Source organism: Lepidochelys kempii, chromosome 3, assembly GCF_965140285.1.
Source record: "Lepidochelys kempii isolate rLepKem1 chromosome 3, rLepKem1.hap1, whole genome shotgun sequence".
NCBI lineage: Eukaryota > Metazoa > Chordata > Testudines > Cheloniidae > Lepidochelys > Lepidochelys kempii.
In genome coordinates this window covers 90,982,192-90,999,077 of record NC_136382.1, presented here as the reverse complement: position 1 = coordinate 90,999,077, position 16,886 = coordinate 90,982,192, and the positions used below count along the sequence as shown (strand labels likewise).

At 46.3% G+C, this 16,886-nt stretch overlaps 1 protein-coding gene across 2 annotated transcripts; it reads right to left on the bottom strand.

Moving 5' to 3' along the window:
• Positions 1-2,229: 2,229 nt before the first annotated feature.
• Positions 2,230-10,228, bottom strand: VGLL2 (vestigial like family member 2). 2 transcript variants are annotated; one of them, XM_073335177.1, is made up of 4 exons: positions 10,148-10,228; positions 6,951-7,242; positions 3,146-3,649; positions 2,230-2,270 (listed from the first exon to the last, which is right to left on the bottom strand). In XM_073335177.1, exons 1-4 carry the CDS (start codon positions 10,226-10,228, stop codon positions 2,230-2,232), a joined length of 918 nt encoding a protein of 305 aa, XP_073191278.1. The 2 variants fall into 2 exon arrangements, with proteins under 2 accessions (XP_073191278.1, XP_073191279.1); XM_073335178.1 differs by lacking the exon at positions 3,146-3,649.
• Positions 10,229-16,886: the final 6,658 nt, after the last annotated feature.

Genomic DNA, 16,886 nt, shown 5'->3' with positions numbered 1-16,886 from the left:
TGTTTGTATAGTACCTAGCACAATGAGGCCCCAGTTCTGATGTGGGGCCCATGGGTGCCACCACTGTACCAATAAGAAATAAGAACAGGAGCACTTTGAGTACAAATACTCATACCAGTATTTACAGATTCCGTATTTGTGCAAACCTTATTGCAAATAAACTTTTAGTCCCCTGAATTAAAGTTCATGAATCATTGTTGTGAATGACAGTGAAGTGAATGGCTGGGTTTTACTTGCAAGAACATTCACAAATACAGTTTGGCTGAATTCACCCAGCCCTGCTCAGTATTAGTCTCAGGGGTGGGAAGTGGGGGCGAGGATAGGGAACAGGGGAGAAAATAAACATTCCCAATGAAGTGCACTTCATATTAGAGCTGGCTGAAATTTTTTGAATTTTCAACATTTCAAAAAAGCAGCATTTTTGAACAAAATCCTACCCCCTGTACCTCCCAAAGTATCACTTTTTGACTAACTCTTCTTAATATGTGTTTTTTCCAAGAGTTGCTGCCTCTTTCTTATGTAGGATCCTGCAAACATTTTGGTTTAAGTGGTAAAATAATTCCACAGTCTGCCTTTCTGCAGCCTGTCTGGGTCCTGGTTTACTGTAGACTAAGAGGAAAATTCTTGTGGGTGCCCTGGGTTAAAATAATCACCATGCACCATCTTCTGCAAAGCACTAAGTGAAGACAGTTCTCAAATAAAGTGTTTCTCAAATCAATTTTCAGCCAGTGGTTATATCCAGTGCTTTCCTTAATTCCCATTACTAAGATTCCTATGCTCCTCCATAAATCTAGCTACATTATAGCCAGTACTGAAGGGAAATCCAGAAGAAGCAAGATCCAATTCTCAGTGTCCCTGATCCAGCATGAGGAAGTTTTAGTTGACACTGATATGACTGTATAAACGTTTTGAATTACGAGACTAATAGGAACTCCTGGGTTTTACAATCCCCTCTTTTCTCAGCTTTTGGAAGTGGGACATTTTGTTGCAGAACGACACCTTGCTTATTTTATATTCGTTCATCATACAAGGATACTGTAACCTATAACATATAGTGGCTAAGCACTATTGTATCCCCTTATCTTCTGTATTTGTCACACTTTCTTTTAAGACTCACATAAGCAAATATTTTGCAACATCAAGATTTCTGTTTAGCTTTAATACAAAGTAACTAAAATGGGTTGCTTTGTCCACGTTACTGGTGTTTTTTCCCCCCCCTGTTCCACCCTAAAGTTTCCAGTTTGTGACATCACCCTATTTGTTTAGCTTTAATCCTTCACAAACACACATGCTGGGTGAAAGGAGACATCTTTAATATAGCTTTTCTACATTTAAGAACATCCCTTATTCCCACCCTCAAAAAAATTACTATTAAAGTGACAGAATGACAGCAACACACAGACAAAGAGAATATTAGAGGCAATGGATATCAATTGTCCACAATATGCCTTTCCTTCTGGTGTGCTCCAGTTGTTCCCCATGAAGGCTGTCAGGTTTATTTTTTAAGGGTTTCTTCTTTCATCATAAAACATTCCTTGTAAAAAAAATTATATATATATATATATATCTCCAATGCAATTGTTGTGCCAAACTCTGAGAAGTGCCACCTTGGTTGTCAAGTTTCTGGAGTTTGAACAGTTGTCCCTGGAACAGCTGCATTTCTGTAAGCCCAGGGCAGGTGGCCCAAGCTAGCCACTTGCCACTCATAACCCCAGGCTGAAAGATCTGTCCGGTTTTGTTAACAGTCCAAAAGTGTTCATGAGTTAAAATTTCCTTTCCTTTCATTTTTTTATAATGTAAAGTACAAATCCAGTTCAAAATCACTGAGTATCTCCCCAACCTGCTTTCAAGAAATAATTCTCATTGGCATAAAAAATATTCACACCACCACCAAAAAAACCCCACCTTTCCCTCCCCCTTCCTTAAGAAGGCCAGTGATTTCACATCACTGTCCACATAATTTAACTCTTTTTAAGCAGTCTGACCACAGTTCTGGGTGTGGACTTAGTTTAAATAAAAGTGTCTTTGGCTCTCCTCTTTCAATAGAAGGAATTTTATCCTCCACAATATGTCTTAAGTATTGAATCTGAAATGCCAAGTACTGTAGTATGAAGTCCCATTGCCTTCCTGGTGTTCTTGTCCTTGAAATGCCTGACATAGATGCTGAGCCGTGGCGGGCTTGTCTGAAGGAGGAGAGGAAGGGGACTTGGGGGTCTTTGAGTCAGCAGATCAGCTCAGGAGAGATCCACCACAGAAGGAATAACGGCGAGCTGAAAACCAAGATCAGAAGCTGTTACAAACCCACTCGATTTCAGCTCTGAATGTCACCAATTCTACTAGGCAGAGATCTACTGGGGGAGAGCCCAGGGGAAGAAGAGGTGAAGGACAGGTCTAAAACCAGTACAGATCCTTGCTTTTATCCTGAGGCTGCAAACCTGAGAATGGAGAGAAGGGGAAAAAAGGGGGAAAGAAGAAAAACAGGTACAAGATGTTTAAGGACAGAGAAAGCCAAACGCCACTATTTCCTTGTGAGAGTGGAGAAGGGATCTAAAGTGAGGCTCCCCAGAATGAAAGGCAGTGGTGAAGCAAAGAGAAAAGAAAACCAAACTAGGCCAGGGAAAAGTGTGGATCCCTGTTTTCTCTAAAGCTTAGAGGGATCATTCATTGTGGTCAGAATAACCATGTGCCCAGTACTGAGAAATGCTTCCCAGAGACTGTTTCCTATTTCTGTGTGCTCACCCTCCTAGAAACCAGGGCTATATCTGTCTCACCTTTCCAGTGAAAACATAGCTGCAAAAAGCGCCTCCTGAGCACCTGATCGCACATAAAAGACCAAATATCAGCTTTCCTGGGGGAGGGGAAACCGCTGCACTTTTCCCTGAGCAGAGCAATCGTGCTTCCCCTCACCCAGTGGAGGAGAGCGGCTGGGGGGGGAAGGCGAAGCCTGGAAACACCTCCCTGGGGCCTGCAGGCGGCCTTCGCAGGAGGGCAGCTTGTGCTGGGGCCAGGCAGGGCCCGTAGGCAGCAGCCTTCCCGTTACCCCCAGGCGGGGCAGCCCGGAGCCTGCTCCCAACTCAAACCTCTCCTCGGCCCCGGGGAGCGCGGGATCAGACCCGGCACGAGCCCATCTGGCCGCGCCCCTTACCTGCGTCCACATTGAGGCCCAGGCCCTGGGCCATGTCCCCCGCCGGGCTGGGGAAAGGGCCCGGCGCCGCCCAGGCCGCGCTGGCGGGCTCGCTCTTGCCCAGCTCGCACTGGGGGCTGCTGCCGGGCGCGGGCGCCGAGGCGGGCGGCAGGCGGTGCGGGCGGACCGAGGCGGCGGGCACCAGCAGCGGGCTGTAGCGGGGGTCGAAGTGGGCGCCGTAGACCTCGTGCATGGCGGCGGGCCGGGGGTAGGCGGAGGCCTGCGCGCCCAGGTAGGGGTGCGGGTGCGGGTGGTGCCAGGGCTCCGGCCCGCCCTGGTGCAGGTGGCCGTGCAGCGCGGCCGGCGAGTAGGGGTCGGCCCCGGCGAAGGGCAGCTCGCTGTGGCCGGCGGCGGCCAGGGGACTGCCCAGGCTGCTGCTCAGGGAGGCCGGGACCGAGGAGGGCTGGTACGCGCTGTTCCAGAAGGAAGCGGGGAAGCTGCGCTGGCTCATCGGGAAGGAGCCGTCTGGGGAGAGAAGAGAAGGGAAGAGAGGAGGGGGAGTAGCGTGAACACACAGAAACCCCCCCTTCTCTGTGCCCCCGGCACCCCAATAGATCTGCAAACTGGGCACCCCTGAATCGACCCCCACGGAGATCCCCAGCAAACCTCCCCAACTATCCAACAGACCCCAACAGCTCACACACGTAATAAACCACCAGAGATCAACTTCCATAGAGCCCCTCCAGCTATCCATCCAACAGACCCCAACAGCTCACACACGCAATAAGCCACCAGAGATCAACTTCCATAGAGCCCCTCCAGCTATCCATCCAACAGACCCCAACAGCTCACACACTCAGTAAATCAGAGATCAGATCCCCAAAGAGACCCTCTCCAGCTAACCATCCAATAGATCCCGAAACAGACCCCCCAGCCAACCATTCCAGTAGATCCCCAAGCAGATCCCCTCCAGCTAACCATCCAACAGATCCCCAGACAGCTCTTACACACTCAATCAGAGATTAATCTCCCTGTAGATCCTCAAACAGATCCTTCTCCGGCTAACCATCTACAGTACTAACCAACTGCCTGTCAGATCTCTGCCTCCGACAGATCCAGGCCTTTGTTTCCTTGTGAGTTAAAACAATTGTGGCATCCAAGTTTTTTGTGGTTCTTGGAAAAAGTCCTAGATCTATGGGATTCCTCCCTCCCCGCCCCTCTCCTCCCGTAGATGAAACAAGTCACTTCTGTTCTGCACAGAATAATTCCTAGGGGAGGAGAATAAAGACCTTAATGATTTTTAGCAACATGTATATATTTTTACTTAGCATTTACATACTCAGCATATAAAGACATCTCTCCTCCCCATACTCTTTAGAGGCAGGCAGGTCTGGAATGAGGAGGCATTAGGAGTCAGGTCACTTGTTCTCCGAATGACCGTGGGCAATTCCCCCACCTGTAAAGTTGGGCTAATAATGCTTGCCTGTCTCACAGGTGCGCTGCTAACATTTGTAATGCGTTTTGCAGGTCGCTTAGGACGGTAAGATCTTCACGGCAGGGACTCAGTATTTTATTTGCCAATCAAGCAATACGCAGGATGAAATAATATTTACCAATAGTGAAGATAGCAATGTTAAGTATTATTAATATGGTATGTTGTGCATGTATGTTGTGAATAAAATGTGCATTAAAGCAGTGTGAGCCAGAGGTAAGTTATCTCTGAATCCCTGGCAAGGATCCTTCAGCTGTATTCAGAGAGTGGGATGTAGCACACTACAGGCAACCCCAGCACGGAATATCTTTCATCCCTGCCAAATTTCAACTAGTATTTCATTTTTATAAACCACTGACGGAAATACACGGCGAGATTGGGAAATCTTGAAGCAGAGTCTTGGCTAGATTTATAACACAGAGGACTCAAGTCCTTCCCCCCCAGGCAAATCTCCCACTGAAGCGAACAACTCACTGGCAATTTTACCAGTATACGGCATGGGCCAGGGTGCCTAAGAATTTGTAATTGTCATCAGGGTTTCAACCTTGTTATAAACCCAACCCGATCCAGTTTATCGTTTTGGACGCTAAAATACAGAATACCTGCTCTGAAGTAAAATGTATTGTTAACGCAAGAAAACATTCAGAGGGTCTGGGATGGAATGCATTACTGGGAAATGCTACAAGCTTTATTCTTCGGGGCGGTGTGGGGGGAAGTAAGTGGCCACTGAAGCCTTATGTTTAAAGTTAGCTATTGGCTTAGTCATGATCGCCTTCTCTCGCACGTGTTGCTGAGTATGCTGTAGAAAACAGTATCCTTCATAATGTGATTGCTCATGAATTTCCTCTCTGCGTGTCTGGTTCTTGTTTTCTTATAAACTCATAAAGCGCCCTTTAGTTAACTTTTTCATAAGCTGCACTGCGGGTTTCCCTCTTCCCCACATAGGACGGACGGGGAATAGGCACAAACTTGAAAGGTTTGAACGGATATCTTGAAGTCTTGCTATTCTGGATTTAAATAACGTATTGTTTTTATTTATTTCCCCCCAGCCCCAAAAGATATGGCAATCTATTATATAGCTTGAGCTAGATCTATAGATAATATATAATCTATCTGGGGCGCTGGGACTGGAGCAGTGAAAATGTTTCTACATTAACAAAAATCTTCTTATCAATGTACTAAACTAAAAACCAAGGGCCAGATGGTGCTACCCGTTCTGAAACGCAATGGTATCCACCGGGACTTCTGTTTAAAGTCTTATGGTAAAAAATAAAATAAGAACGCATGGTAAAAATCATATAAGACTAGTTCCTTGTGGGGAACCTCTGTGGTTTTCCAGTTCCTGCAGGTTGAATCACATAGTAATTTCGGGGCCATTGTTTAAATTCCCTACACCAATTTCAGCAACATTTTACAGTCAGTTGCATTTCAGTGTCATGGAAGGGAGGAGGGTGAGAGGGGGAAGCGTCGAGAGGCAACATACAAGAAGCTGTCTCTTGGTAAAACAAGAAAATACGTCTCTATAATTCTACCTCGACTTAAGTTTTTCGGAGAAGCTAACATAATGCATTTAAAAGCTGGGATTGCTAACCAGGGCACAACATTTTCGCGACCGAATTTGTTCAACTCCTAAGAGCACACATACAGGTCAACGCTATTTTATCTGGACAGTCATTTCTCAGTCAGCGAGAGAGAGAGATTTATGAGCACTTACAACTCTTATGGACTTCAGTAGCATTTATAAGCTCTGCCCTCTCAAAAAAAAATTACTCCTATTAAGCCTACAATTAACCAATTTCAGTTCCCAAAGCTGGGAATATTCGTTGTATAGTTTACATTACAAATGGCTTGCAAAACAAAACCATGGAGCCCGATCCTGTTCCAATTTAATACAGATTATTTGGGTATTTTTCTGTAAGGGAACAGCATATCTAACGCCATTTATTTCAGTTTTATTCCCAGCTGGTCAGGGAATTTTTCTTGGTGTACCAGCCTCCCTCTCGCCCCGCTACCACTCTGCCTGACATGGTTTCAGCGGCAAGAGCAGAAAACTTCCCATGCGTGGGCTAGCGCGGGCTGGTCCTTGGAGGGTCGTTTTCCCTTAGCTTTTTTATGGAATCATTTTTGCATTAGGAAAATGCTGTTACTGCCGGGGGGGAGGGTGGTCTCTGGAAGCCGGCGGGTGCAGGGCTCCTTTCGGGAGACCCAAATGCTGCAGGACGCCCTGAGCCTTTTTGCGAAAATCTTCTCGGTCGGGTTGGTGGTGGTTTTGTTCACGTCCCTTTTTAGCCAGGCCTTATGGGAACCCCAATAGGAAGAGCCCCCCGTGCTCACCCCTCCAAGAGCTGGTGCTCCGTGACGTCTTGCCGCTGGCACCGCTGGGCGAGTAGCTGCTGGGCTGGCTAAGGGCCCGGCTGAAGTGCTCATCGACCACGGAGCTGATGTCCCCTTGGAAGTAGGTGAACAGGACGCACCGGGAGTTGATGTACTCGGCCTCGGGGGGGCGCTCCTTCTCGGGGCTGCAGTCTTCCTCCTTGATGCTGGCAGGGGCATGGCTGGAGAAGGAGCTGCTGCTGGTGCTGGCGCTTTCCGGGGCGTCCTGCATTTTCGAGTAAAAGGCTAGTTTCTGTCAGGAAGGGGGGAAGAAAATAAACCCACAGTCACGCAAAGCGGGGTAACGCGGTGCAGTGCCGACAGATCCAGCTGGCGACGAACGTGGGTCCGGGACTGCCTGCTAAATCCATGCCCGCCGTGGGCCATGCGGCATGGATACCGCGCATTACCCCCACCAGCCACGACATACCTTCCGAAGGAGTTCAGAGCAAACCCCCTATTGGCCCCCAAGAGCTTCCAACAGCGATACGCAACAGGAGGGTTGCCTGAAGCCCGCTAGTTACCCCCTATCCCTGGATTTAGCCCCCTTGTTCCCACTCCTAGCGCTAGCGACATGTCTGGAGAAGTAGCTGATTACGTGAGGCGTATATACAGCGCACCGAAATGCATGGCATGTATGCGGACCTATGGAGGGGGAGAGACAGGCGATGCGGGAATGAAGCCTGCTTTGCAGTATAGACAGACACCGCTCCAAGAAACTGTTAGGGGAAATTAACAAATGCAGAGAATCCAGGGGTGTATGTATCTCACCCGGAGACCAGAGGGAATAACCTTAAAACACAACACCACAGGAGCCGCGGGCAAATCCAACTTGGAGACTTTTTTGGATCTTGCGTTGGAAGGCAGAAGAATGAAGTGAAGTGGGAACGTGCATCCTTTCAATAAATGTAATTGTGCCAACCCAAGCCTGCCCGGTTACCCATAGAAAATCGTTTCTCATCTATTATGTCTAGAGAGGAAACATTAGAAATAAAAGGGTCGGCCCTGCTCTCAGTCAGATCCCCGCTGAAGTCAGTGGGCTCGCAGGAGTGTAACTGATGAAAAAAATGTTCCCAACGAGGGTCTTATAAATTATAACTGGAGAAAAAGATTGGCAGCTCAAATACGGTTCAGGGGGAAACCACGTACTTGGCAAGCAGGAGCAGAAAGAAACCCACGGTATTTCCTACAAGACTGGATTGTTTTCACTGGGTTCTTTTAAAAACTGGAATTCACTCGAAAGTGTGCTAAATGTTTTCCAAGTTTTTCTAGCGTGTCTGCAGCTGCTAAGGGCAGTTTCTTTAGACATGAATGATTGGATTCGGATATTGCAGACAGAGGGGCTCTCTCAGCTGGGACTCGGGTACAATGGAGAACTCATGGAAGATAAGGGTTAGGGGGAGAAATGAAGGGAGGCCAAGGGAGGCTCCTTCTCGCTTCGTGCCACCTACTCCGGGCAGGACAGGGGCCTGTTTCAGCGTCCCTGGCCAAGACAAGGGACACATTTCAGCATGTCACATCTTCATGGACACCACCTTTCAACTTGGCTTCCAACGCAGCCATTGAATCTGAGTCCCCCTCATGTTAATGCTAAGAAAGAGAAGGGGAAAATACCAGCTGTTATTTCTATCCGGTATTCTAGATCTCCTGCAGTAAGCTGCAGGTAAATCAGGAAGACGTGTGTAATATTCTGCCTGAACAAAGACGGATCAACTAAACCTTCCCTAGGCACGTGCAAGCAAAGCAGATTGAATGCATCGCCCGAACGAGGGGCCCGATCCTGTCCTCAGGACTGCACGCACAGCACCCCAGGACTCCATAGTGTCTGTCTGTGAGGGCAGAAAGGAGCCCTGGTGTTTTTTGGCCATTTTTCCGTTGGTGGGGATTTCCATTTTTGGAGAGAGGGAGGAAGAGAGGGGGAGAAGGAAGAAAGAAAGAAAGAAAGAAAGAAAGAAAGAAAGAAAGAAAGAAAGAAAGAAAGAAAGAAAGAAAGAAAGAAAGAAAGAAAGAAAGAAAGAAAGAGAAAGAAAGAAAGAAAGAAAGAAAGAGAAAGTTGGTTGTTGAACAGGTGCAGTCCCCTTGTAAAGTGAGGTCGGAATCTCGGATCCTATCCGACACAATGAAATAGTCTATGGCTCGGGGTGGAAAGTTCCCTTTACAAGGCGGACTTCATTTGGAACGCAATCTCTCAGTGATTGGCAGTTGAAATACGGGGCTTACTTGACACGAATGATAATCTGGCCCGTGCAGAACTGGCCAGCAACAGTTTATTTACAAGCACTGCCACGCCCACGTTTGTTTTTCTAAATAAACTAACCCCGCAGTTTACAATCTGGAAGGAACTGATTGAACGTTGCGCTAAAAGCGGAGGCCGGTTGGTGTGGAAAAGAACATTGCTTTGCCTTCCCCCGACACACTTTTTTTGTTTTTTTTGGATGTAGTGGAAACAGGAGCAAAGACACGGAGTGTACAACCCGACGTGAAATCCTGCAGCGTCACCCGCGACCTAACACCTTTTGCCTCCGACAACCTGAACGGAACCCTTCCCCTCTCCAAGTGTTCTCAGCTTCCTCCACAACCAGCTATAGGACTCTGACAGTTTAATAATCCGTACAGCCCCTCCCTCCACGCTTCCGCGTGCAGAACCCGCACGGCAGACCTATGTCTGTCACCAAACCACCCCCGCCCCATTAGAAGCAGAACCTGTGCGATAACATAGCTGTCGAAAGTGACATGTGGCAAAGTCTTCTTCTAATGACAGTCGCTTCGATTGCAGTGACCGCGCTGAGCCGGAATGGGTACAATAACCCCCTCCCCCCAGCAACTTCCAATGCGCATTTACATGTCAACACACCGCACCGACACAGCTAGCAATGCGAAGACAACGACCAAGAAGGGCCGCCGATTCACTCTTTACACGAAGTTTGGTGAGTTACGTTTACTCACCCTGCAACGGTGGCCCATGAATCTAAAACACGACACGGGATAGAAACGGTGTTGAGACCAGCATACAGCTACGCGGCGTGGGATGCTGCTCTGGGTCAGAACAGTTTAAGTTCCCAGGAAGCTCGGTCTGGTTTGGCCTTGCCACAGAGAGGCTTCTCCCAGAGGACACCCCTCCCGCTCTGGCTCTCTCCGCCCAGGTGCCCCCCACATACCTGGTGATAAGGACTATAGGCTGCTGCAAAGTAAGGCTGGGGAGGACCATAGACTTGGTACATAACATCCAAACAGCTCATGGCTAAAGGCAGCTGCGAATTGATTTTTTGGATCATCAACTGTTGTTCTGCAAAGTGAAGTGATGCTTCATGGGTGTCTCCTGGGGGTGAGAGTCACTGGTCATTGGCAGGGCGAGTGAGGGGATGAGGTGACCCCCCCCCCTTCCCCTCCCAGAGCTGTCGCTCTTGTCCAGTAATAAAACTCCAGCAAATGAGCTCGGGGCAAAGAGGCTCGGCGGGCTCCAGCCGGGAGGCATTTAAACCCCACACCCCACGTCAGGCGAGGGGCGGGGAGCCGGGGACCAATGGGAGGGCGAGCTCCCGCGTGGTGACTGCAGGACTCTGGCTGGTCCTCTTGGTCTCCCTCTGGTCCTCGCTCGCTGCTGGGCCGCCCCGGACTCTCCGCAGCCTGGGGCTGGGTTTACAGGGGCAGCTCTGCCCCTCAGCTCCCAGCCGCCCGAGCAGTATGGGGCGGCGCCGGGACAGCTGGCGTTGGAGCAGCCCCGAAGCCAGGAGGGCAGCAGCCAGCACGATCGCAGCCCCGGGGGGCTCAGCCCGGGCCTGCGGCTCCCCCAGCCCAGCTGTTCGCAAGCAGCCCCTTCTCCCACGGGGATGGGGTGGCGGGAGCGACCCCTGCAGCAGGGATCCGCCCGGGGCTTTGGGGGCAGGTCCCGCTCTCCTGGGCGCCGCTGACACTGCAGAGGAAATCAAGCTGCAAAGCGAGGCGGGGCGCAGGCTTTCGGAGCCAGAGGAGCTTTAAGGCAGGATGCTGCGCGCCGGCCGGGTTGTGTTTGTCGGATGGGGGCGAGCGGGGATGCACTCCCCGCGGCTCCAGAGAGCAGGAGGAGGCAGGCGGGGGGAGGAAAGACACCGCCCAGTCAGGTTCCAGCCCAAGCCGACGGGGCAGGGAACTGATTTTTAGCCGTTTCCCGCTGCAATGAAAATTGTGTAAAATATGACAAAACAGTGTGTAGCCCAGATAATGGGTGAGGGAAATACTCTCCTCAAACTGCCCCGATTGTGACACACAACCTCCCCAAACTAGCTCTGTCTGGGACACCCCTCCCCAGACTGCTCCTGATTGTGACACACAAACAAAATACTCCCCAAATTGCCCCTGACTGTGTCCCTCCCCTCCAACTGCTCCTGATTGCAACAGATGCATCTTTCTCAAATTGTCCTGATCACTCATCACACTCTCTCACACCCACTGTCCTCAAACTATTCCTGCTTGTGACAACCCCTCCACTTTCACCTGCTTCTGAGGAACTCTGAATGTTCTTACTGGAAAAAAGGGCATTTTCTTATTCCTAATGAGTGTCTCTCCAGAGGTGGTAGCAAGGATGGAAGCTGTGGTGTAGGCAGGCCTCAGATGTTGTGACCAGTGGTAAAAATTCCCCGGTCCTGTCTAGACTATAGTGCACTGGTGCACCTGTATCTTTTGGGAATTATGGTACTCGCGTCAGTAGAGCTATACTTGTGCGACAGCAATAGTGGGAGATTTTCAGAAAAAAAACCTCAGTGTAGACAAGGCCTAGTTTCAGTTGTGGTTCATATCTTTTTGTCCTAATGCAGATAACCAAGCTAGATGGATCTATGTCCTGTGTCAGTTTCATTCTTCCTGAATTGCATCCCCATCCCTATTCTCACTTTGCAGACCTGCAATCAGAAAATAAACTCTTTTGTTAACTCCATCCTTGATTTTTCCATTCCATCATCATTCAGCAGGAACACTGAATCCTTTCCTCTCATCTACACTTCTAGTTAGTCTTGCTGTGTGCTCTATTCTGTGATGACTGTCCCGCCCACCACCTTGACTCTTATGGTTTGTGTGTCTCTCTTCCCAAATATCTGTTTGTTTTTCCAGTTTTCTCTTCTTTTTTTTAAAAAAATCCCTGATTGCTCTCCCTTTACTCATATTTTGATCACTGAATCATCTGCCACATAATTTGTCCCTCCCTTTGTGGAACGGTTCCTGTTTTTTATTTGCTGGAAGTCATCCTCTGATCTTGATCCTTCTAGTTTTCTAGTTTTAAATTTGTTTCTAACCATTTTCTTTGTAAATAATTTGAGACTGAAATGTTTCATTCCACATGTGTTAACTAAAGAAAAATAATATCAAATCAAAAGAAGTACAGAATCAGACTCACACTCTTAGGATACTTAGGAATTTGGATAGTTTCAACCACAAAATCAGACATTTGTTAATTTAAAGATGACTGAAACAACAACCAAAGGACTGGATCAGCAAAGAGGGGAAAGGGTTAATCTTCATACAGGAAGGGTGAAACCTTCCAATAATACTAAAAAATTCTAAATTCCAGCAAAGATGATACCTATAAATTTAATATTATTTAAAGGGGAGAACAAAATAATAGTCCAGATCCTCCACTGGTGTAAACAAGTATAGCTGCATTGGCTTTAAGTTGAAGACTATGTATGTTTACATTTCATAACTGTTAACTTGAAGAATGGAAGATAACAACTGTTGGTTACTACTCATCTGATGGGGAAATGAATCTATGATGCAGAAGTGAACGATACCATATCTCATTCTCAATCCCCTGAAACATCCAGTCATCTAGAATAGTTCATATTGTGGTTTGTGAAAAGAGATGAACTTTTAGCGGCTTCTCGAGCATATGAAATCAATCAAAAAGTAGAATTCCATATCTGGGAAAATAAGAAAAAATATTATGTAGATCTTACCAAACATTCACAAAATTATGACAAGTTTGCACATATTAACTAAAAAGGATGGAAACTTTGTATTTAAAAATGTTTGGCATTTTCAAAGTGAATTTTATCACCAAACATTGATAGCTGAAAAATGTATATTTATCAATTTTGCTACAAACGATTTTATCCAGTTCCAAGTGACAGGAACTGTTTTGACAGCCAACCCCCAGCTAAAATCACATTAAAGACAGTTATATCTAACTTTTTTGACTATGACCCTTTACAGTGCATATTCAATTATGCTAATTCTTCCCTTTGTTCCATTAAGGACCAATATATTCCATACTTGGGAATAAAATTAACACTAAAGGGCTCAGTAGCCAGAGCACAGGCCTGGGAGTCAAAAGACTGGGAAGGATTTATTCCAGGGTAAACCATTGAATTTTTGTGTGACCTTGGGCAAGTTACTTTATCTCTCTGCTCCCTAGTTTCCCCATCGATAAAATAGCTGTAGATGTGTATGATAGGTGGCCATGGGAGCAGGAAAGAAGGATTGATGGCATTAGACCCTTTAAAAAAGAGTGCATAGGCTCTCTCACTCGTTATCATTTTATTTCTTGCGTGTGGAAGGGGTTGTAGGGGTTTCACTTCCATGATTCCATGATTCACTTCACTTCCTTGTGCTGGAGGGAGGTAATCTTTGGGATGCACAGTCCCTCTGTGGCTGTCTTTCAAAATACTTCTGTCAACAAGGGAAAGCCCCTCTGCTCTCTGCATTAGGATGTTGCAAGCATGATTATAATAGTGTTATATCTTCGACACAGATGTCCCATTCTGACACCTGCATTGCCTCTGCACTGAGCGGTAGCAAATGTCCAGGGCCTTGCATGTTGGCTTTCCAAAGAAGGAGAAATCAGTGATGCCGAGTCTGGGTATATTCTAAGCGTTACTTGGTTTATTTACATAAGTACACCAGGTCTGAAACAGCGATGGTTAAACAGCATGCAAGGCAAGTCTTTCTTTCAGGAATCCCAGCCCAACACCAATGTCCATTTCCCAGAGAGCAACTCTGCCTCAAGAATTGACTGTAATAAGACAACAAACTCTCCTGCTGCTCATACAGCTTCCTCTGCAAGGACTACTGCCTCTACACCAGTGCTTCTCAAACTTTTGTAGTGGTGACCCCTTTCACATAGCAAGCCTCTGAGTGTGAATTAAAAACACTTTTTTATATATTTAGCACCATTGTAAATGCTGGAGACAAAGTAGGGTATGGGGTGGAGGCTGACAGCTCGCAACCCCCCATGTAATAACCTTGTGACCCCTTGAATGGTACCAATCCCCAGTTTGAGAACCCCTGCTCTACACAGAGATTATTGATGAATACATTAAAGAGCATTGTGCCTACTACTGATCCCTGCAGAACCCCACTAGAGATACTTCTATTCAGGGAGGATGCCCCACTGATGATCACTTTTTGAGATCTGTCAGTTAACTAGTTCTTTGTCTATTTCGCATGTGCTTTATTGAAATAGTATAGTGTTAATTTTTTTCAGTGGGCTTTCCATTTTTGCATGGTGTTTATTTTCTAAAGTCCCAATCCGTTTAAGCATGTGCTTAATTTGAAGTGTGTGAGTAGTGATATTGAAGTTAAATGGACTACTCATGTGTTTAAATTCGCTTTGCTGGATTGGGGTCTAATCCATTGAACCCAATCCTGATGACAGGAATAAAGATCAATATTACTATCATTCTACTCTCCCATCTCAATAAGCGTTGCATTCAGTTCTCCTGGAAGCTGTTTCTACGACTTTTTTTTTAAGGCTTTGGCAAATGTTATCATTGTGTTCCTGGGGCACTTTTTTAGATTCACTCTCTGAATATATCTGGATTCAGAAAGGACTTCAGACTCAAGAGCTGTTAGTGTGGCACCATTCATGATCACTAAATTAATTGAAATGAAAGCTAAAATGCAGCGTGGTCAAGTAGAATGCTGAGGAGGTCTCTTACTGGCTCCGTTGTCCCCTCCAGTGGTCTAAGGGTCTGAACTTGTTTTTTGTTTATTTGGTTTTACTTTAGTTTCAGAAACAATGTATGGTTAAGTCACATCTTTCCGTTAAGTGCATATGTTCTTGTTATAGGAACAATGAATCTAGTCATTAACAGTTAGCTTCCTACTAATCACACACCATATTGTTTGGTGCACATGTTTGTATATGTGACATGTCTACTCTAGTGCTACACTATTAAGCAGCTGGAATGTACGTGCTGAGTTTTACTCAATGATGTATTTAAACTGAGAGATACAGCCTGGAACTAAATGCAGCACCTGGTGCATGTCAATCACTTTCCCTATCCAATCCTAACAGAGCATGTCTGTTAGTGGGCCGGATGGATCACCTGTCTCTCCTCTACTGATTGTGGCAGATGAAGAAATCATTCTGCAGTCTTGGAAGAAAAAGCTAGGGTTGTCATGAGGGAATATATAAACATGTGTGAGAACACATTGAATATAGAGCTTGAACCTGCACCAATAAACCTTATGGAATTTTTTCCATTGACTTTAATAGGAACAGATTTAAACCCTTAGCTCCTATACATACAGCTGGCCACTCCTTCCAGATTACTAAGCCACAGTCAGATCTGATTTAAACTGATGTGTATCTTTATTGACTTCTGTGAAATAACACAGGCATGAATTTGGCACATTATCTCATACATACACAGAACGTTTATGGATTGTCAGATATTTTCATTGTCAGATAGAGGGGACTTTAAGGTCAAATGTTTTAATAACTATGACACCTATACCAGTAAGTGCAAAAATCTTGTCTGTTTTCTTTCCTTTTTTATTGCTGTAATGGAAAAAGTACAACACAAAACTGTAGTGGGTCACATGCAGTAACCAGGTAATGAATAAAGGATGGTTCTAGACTATTCTCAGTGGTAGAAGAGGACAGGACAAGGAACAATGGTCTCAAGTTGCAGTGGGGGATGTTTAGGTTGGATATAAGGAAAAACTTTTTCACTAGGAGGGTGGTGAAACGCTGGAATGCGTTACCTAGGGAGGTGGTAGAATCTCCTTCCTTAGAAGTTTTTAAGGTCAGGCTTGACAAAGCCCTGGCTGGGATGATTTAATTGGGGATTGGTCCTGCTTTGAGCAGGGGGTTGGACTAGATGACCTCCTGAGGTCCCTTCCAACCCTGATATTCTATGACTCTATGAATGCACCAGATCCCATGCAGTGCCAACATAGTGCATGCACCAGATCCCATTATGTTATATTATATTATAACAGGCCCATAGAGCTGGATGAATATTATGAACAAAATATGCACAAGCATTTAATCAAATTATTAATTATTTTCCAATTTGATCATGTTCACAACACTTCTGAAATACTTTAGTGTGAGCAGTCAGATGAGGGGCTTTTTTGTATGGATACTTGGCTCTGACCCTGGCCTCTGACTTCTGACCCTGACTCTGGCTTCACCCTTGGCTCTGGCATTTAGCCTCTGACCTTGGCTGTGACCCTCAGCTTCAATTTCCGGTTCTGACTCAACTGGCTCTGGTAACTGGCACTTGACTCTGGTACTGACCCTAGGTTTTGTTCCCCAACTGGATGCCTGCTTTGCTCATTATATCTGACTCCTGCTCTGACTACTAGGCAAGATTGCCTACATCCTGATCCATCACAGCAGGGATAAACTGGAGAGTGAAAAAGTGAGTGACTTAATGTAAGGAAACAATAAGATAATTATAAGAAAACACAAATAGGTAAGTTGTATGAACTTCCCTCCCTCCCCAGAACTTTAGGGTAATATTGACAATATGAAGTTAGCCTGGGAAAAGGAAATGAGCCAGCAAATCTCTCCAGAGCATTGGAAGGATATACTATAGGGCTGTCAAGCAATTAAAAAAATTAATCGCAATTAATCACGCGATTAAAAATATTAATCACGATTAATTGCACTGTTAAACAACAATAGAATACCATCTA

Coding starts and splice junctions, on each gene's coding strand:
- VGLL2 (XM_073335177.1), bottom strand. CDS start 10,228: ATGAGCTGTTTGGATGTTATGTACCAAGTCTATGGTCCTCCCCAGCCT. Junction 3,650..6,950: donor GAGCACCAGCTCTTGGAGGG/GTGAGCACGGGG, acceptor TTCTCTCCCCAG/ACGGCTCCTTCCCGATGAGC. Junction 2,271..3,145: donor GGGCCTCAATGTGGACGCAG/GTAAGGGGCGCG, acceptor CTTGGTTTTCAG/CTCGCCGTTATTCCTTCTGT.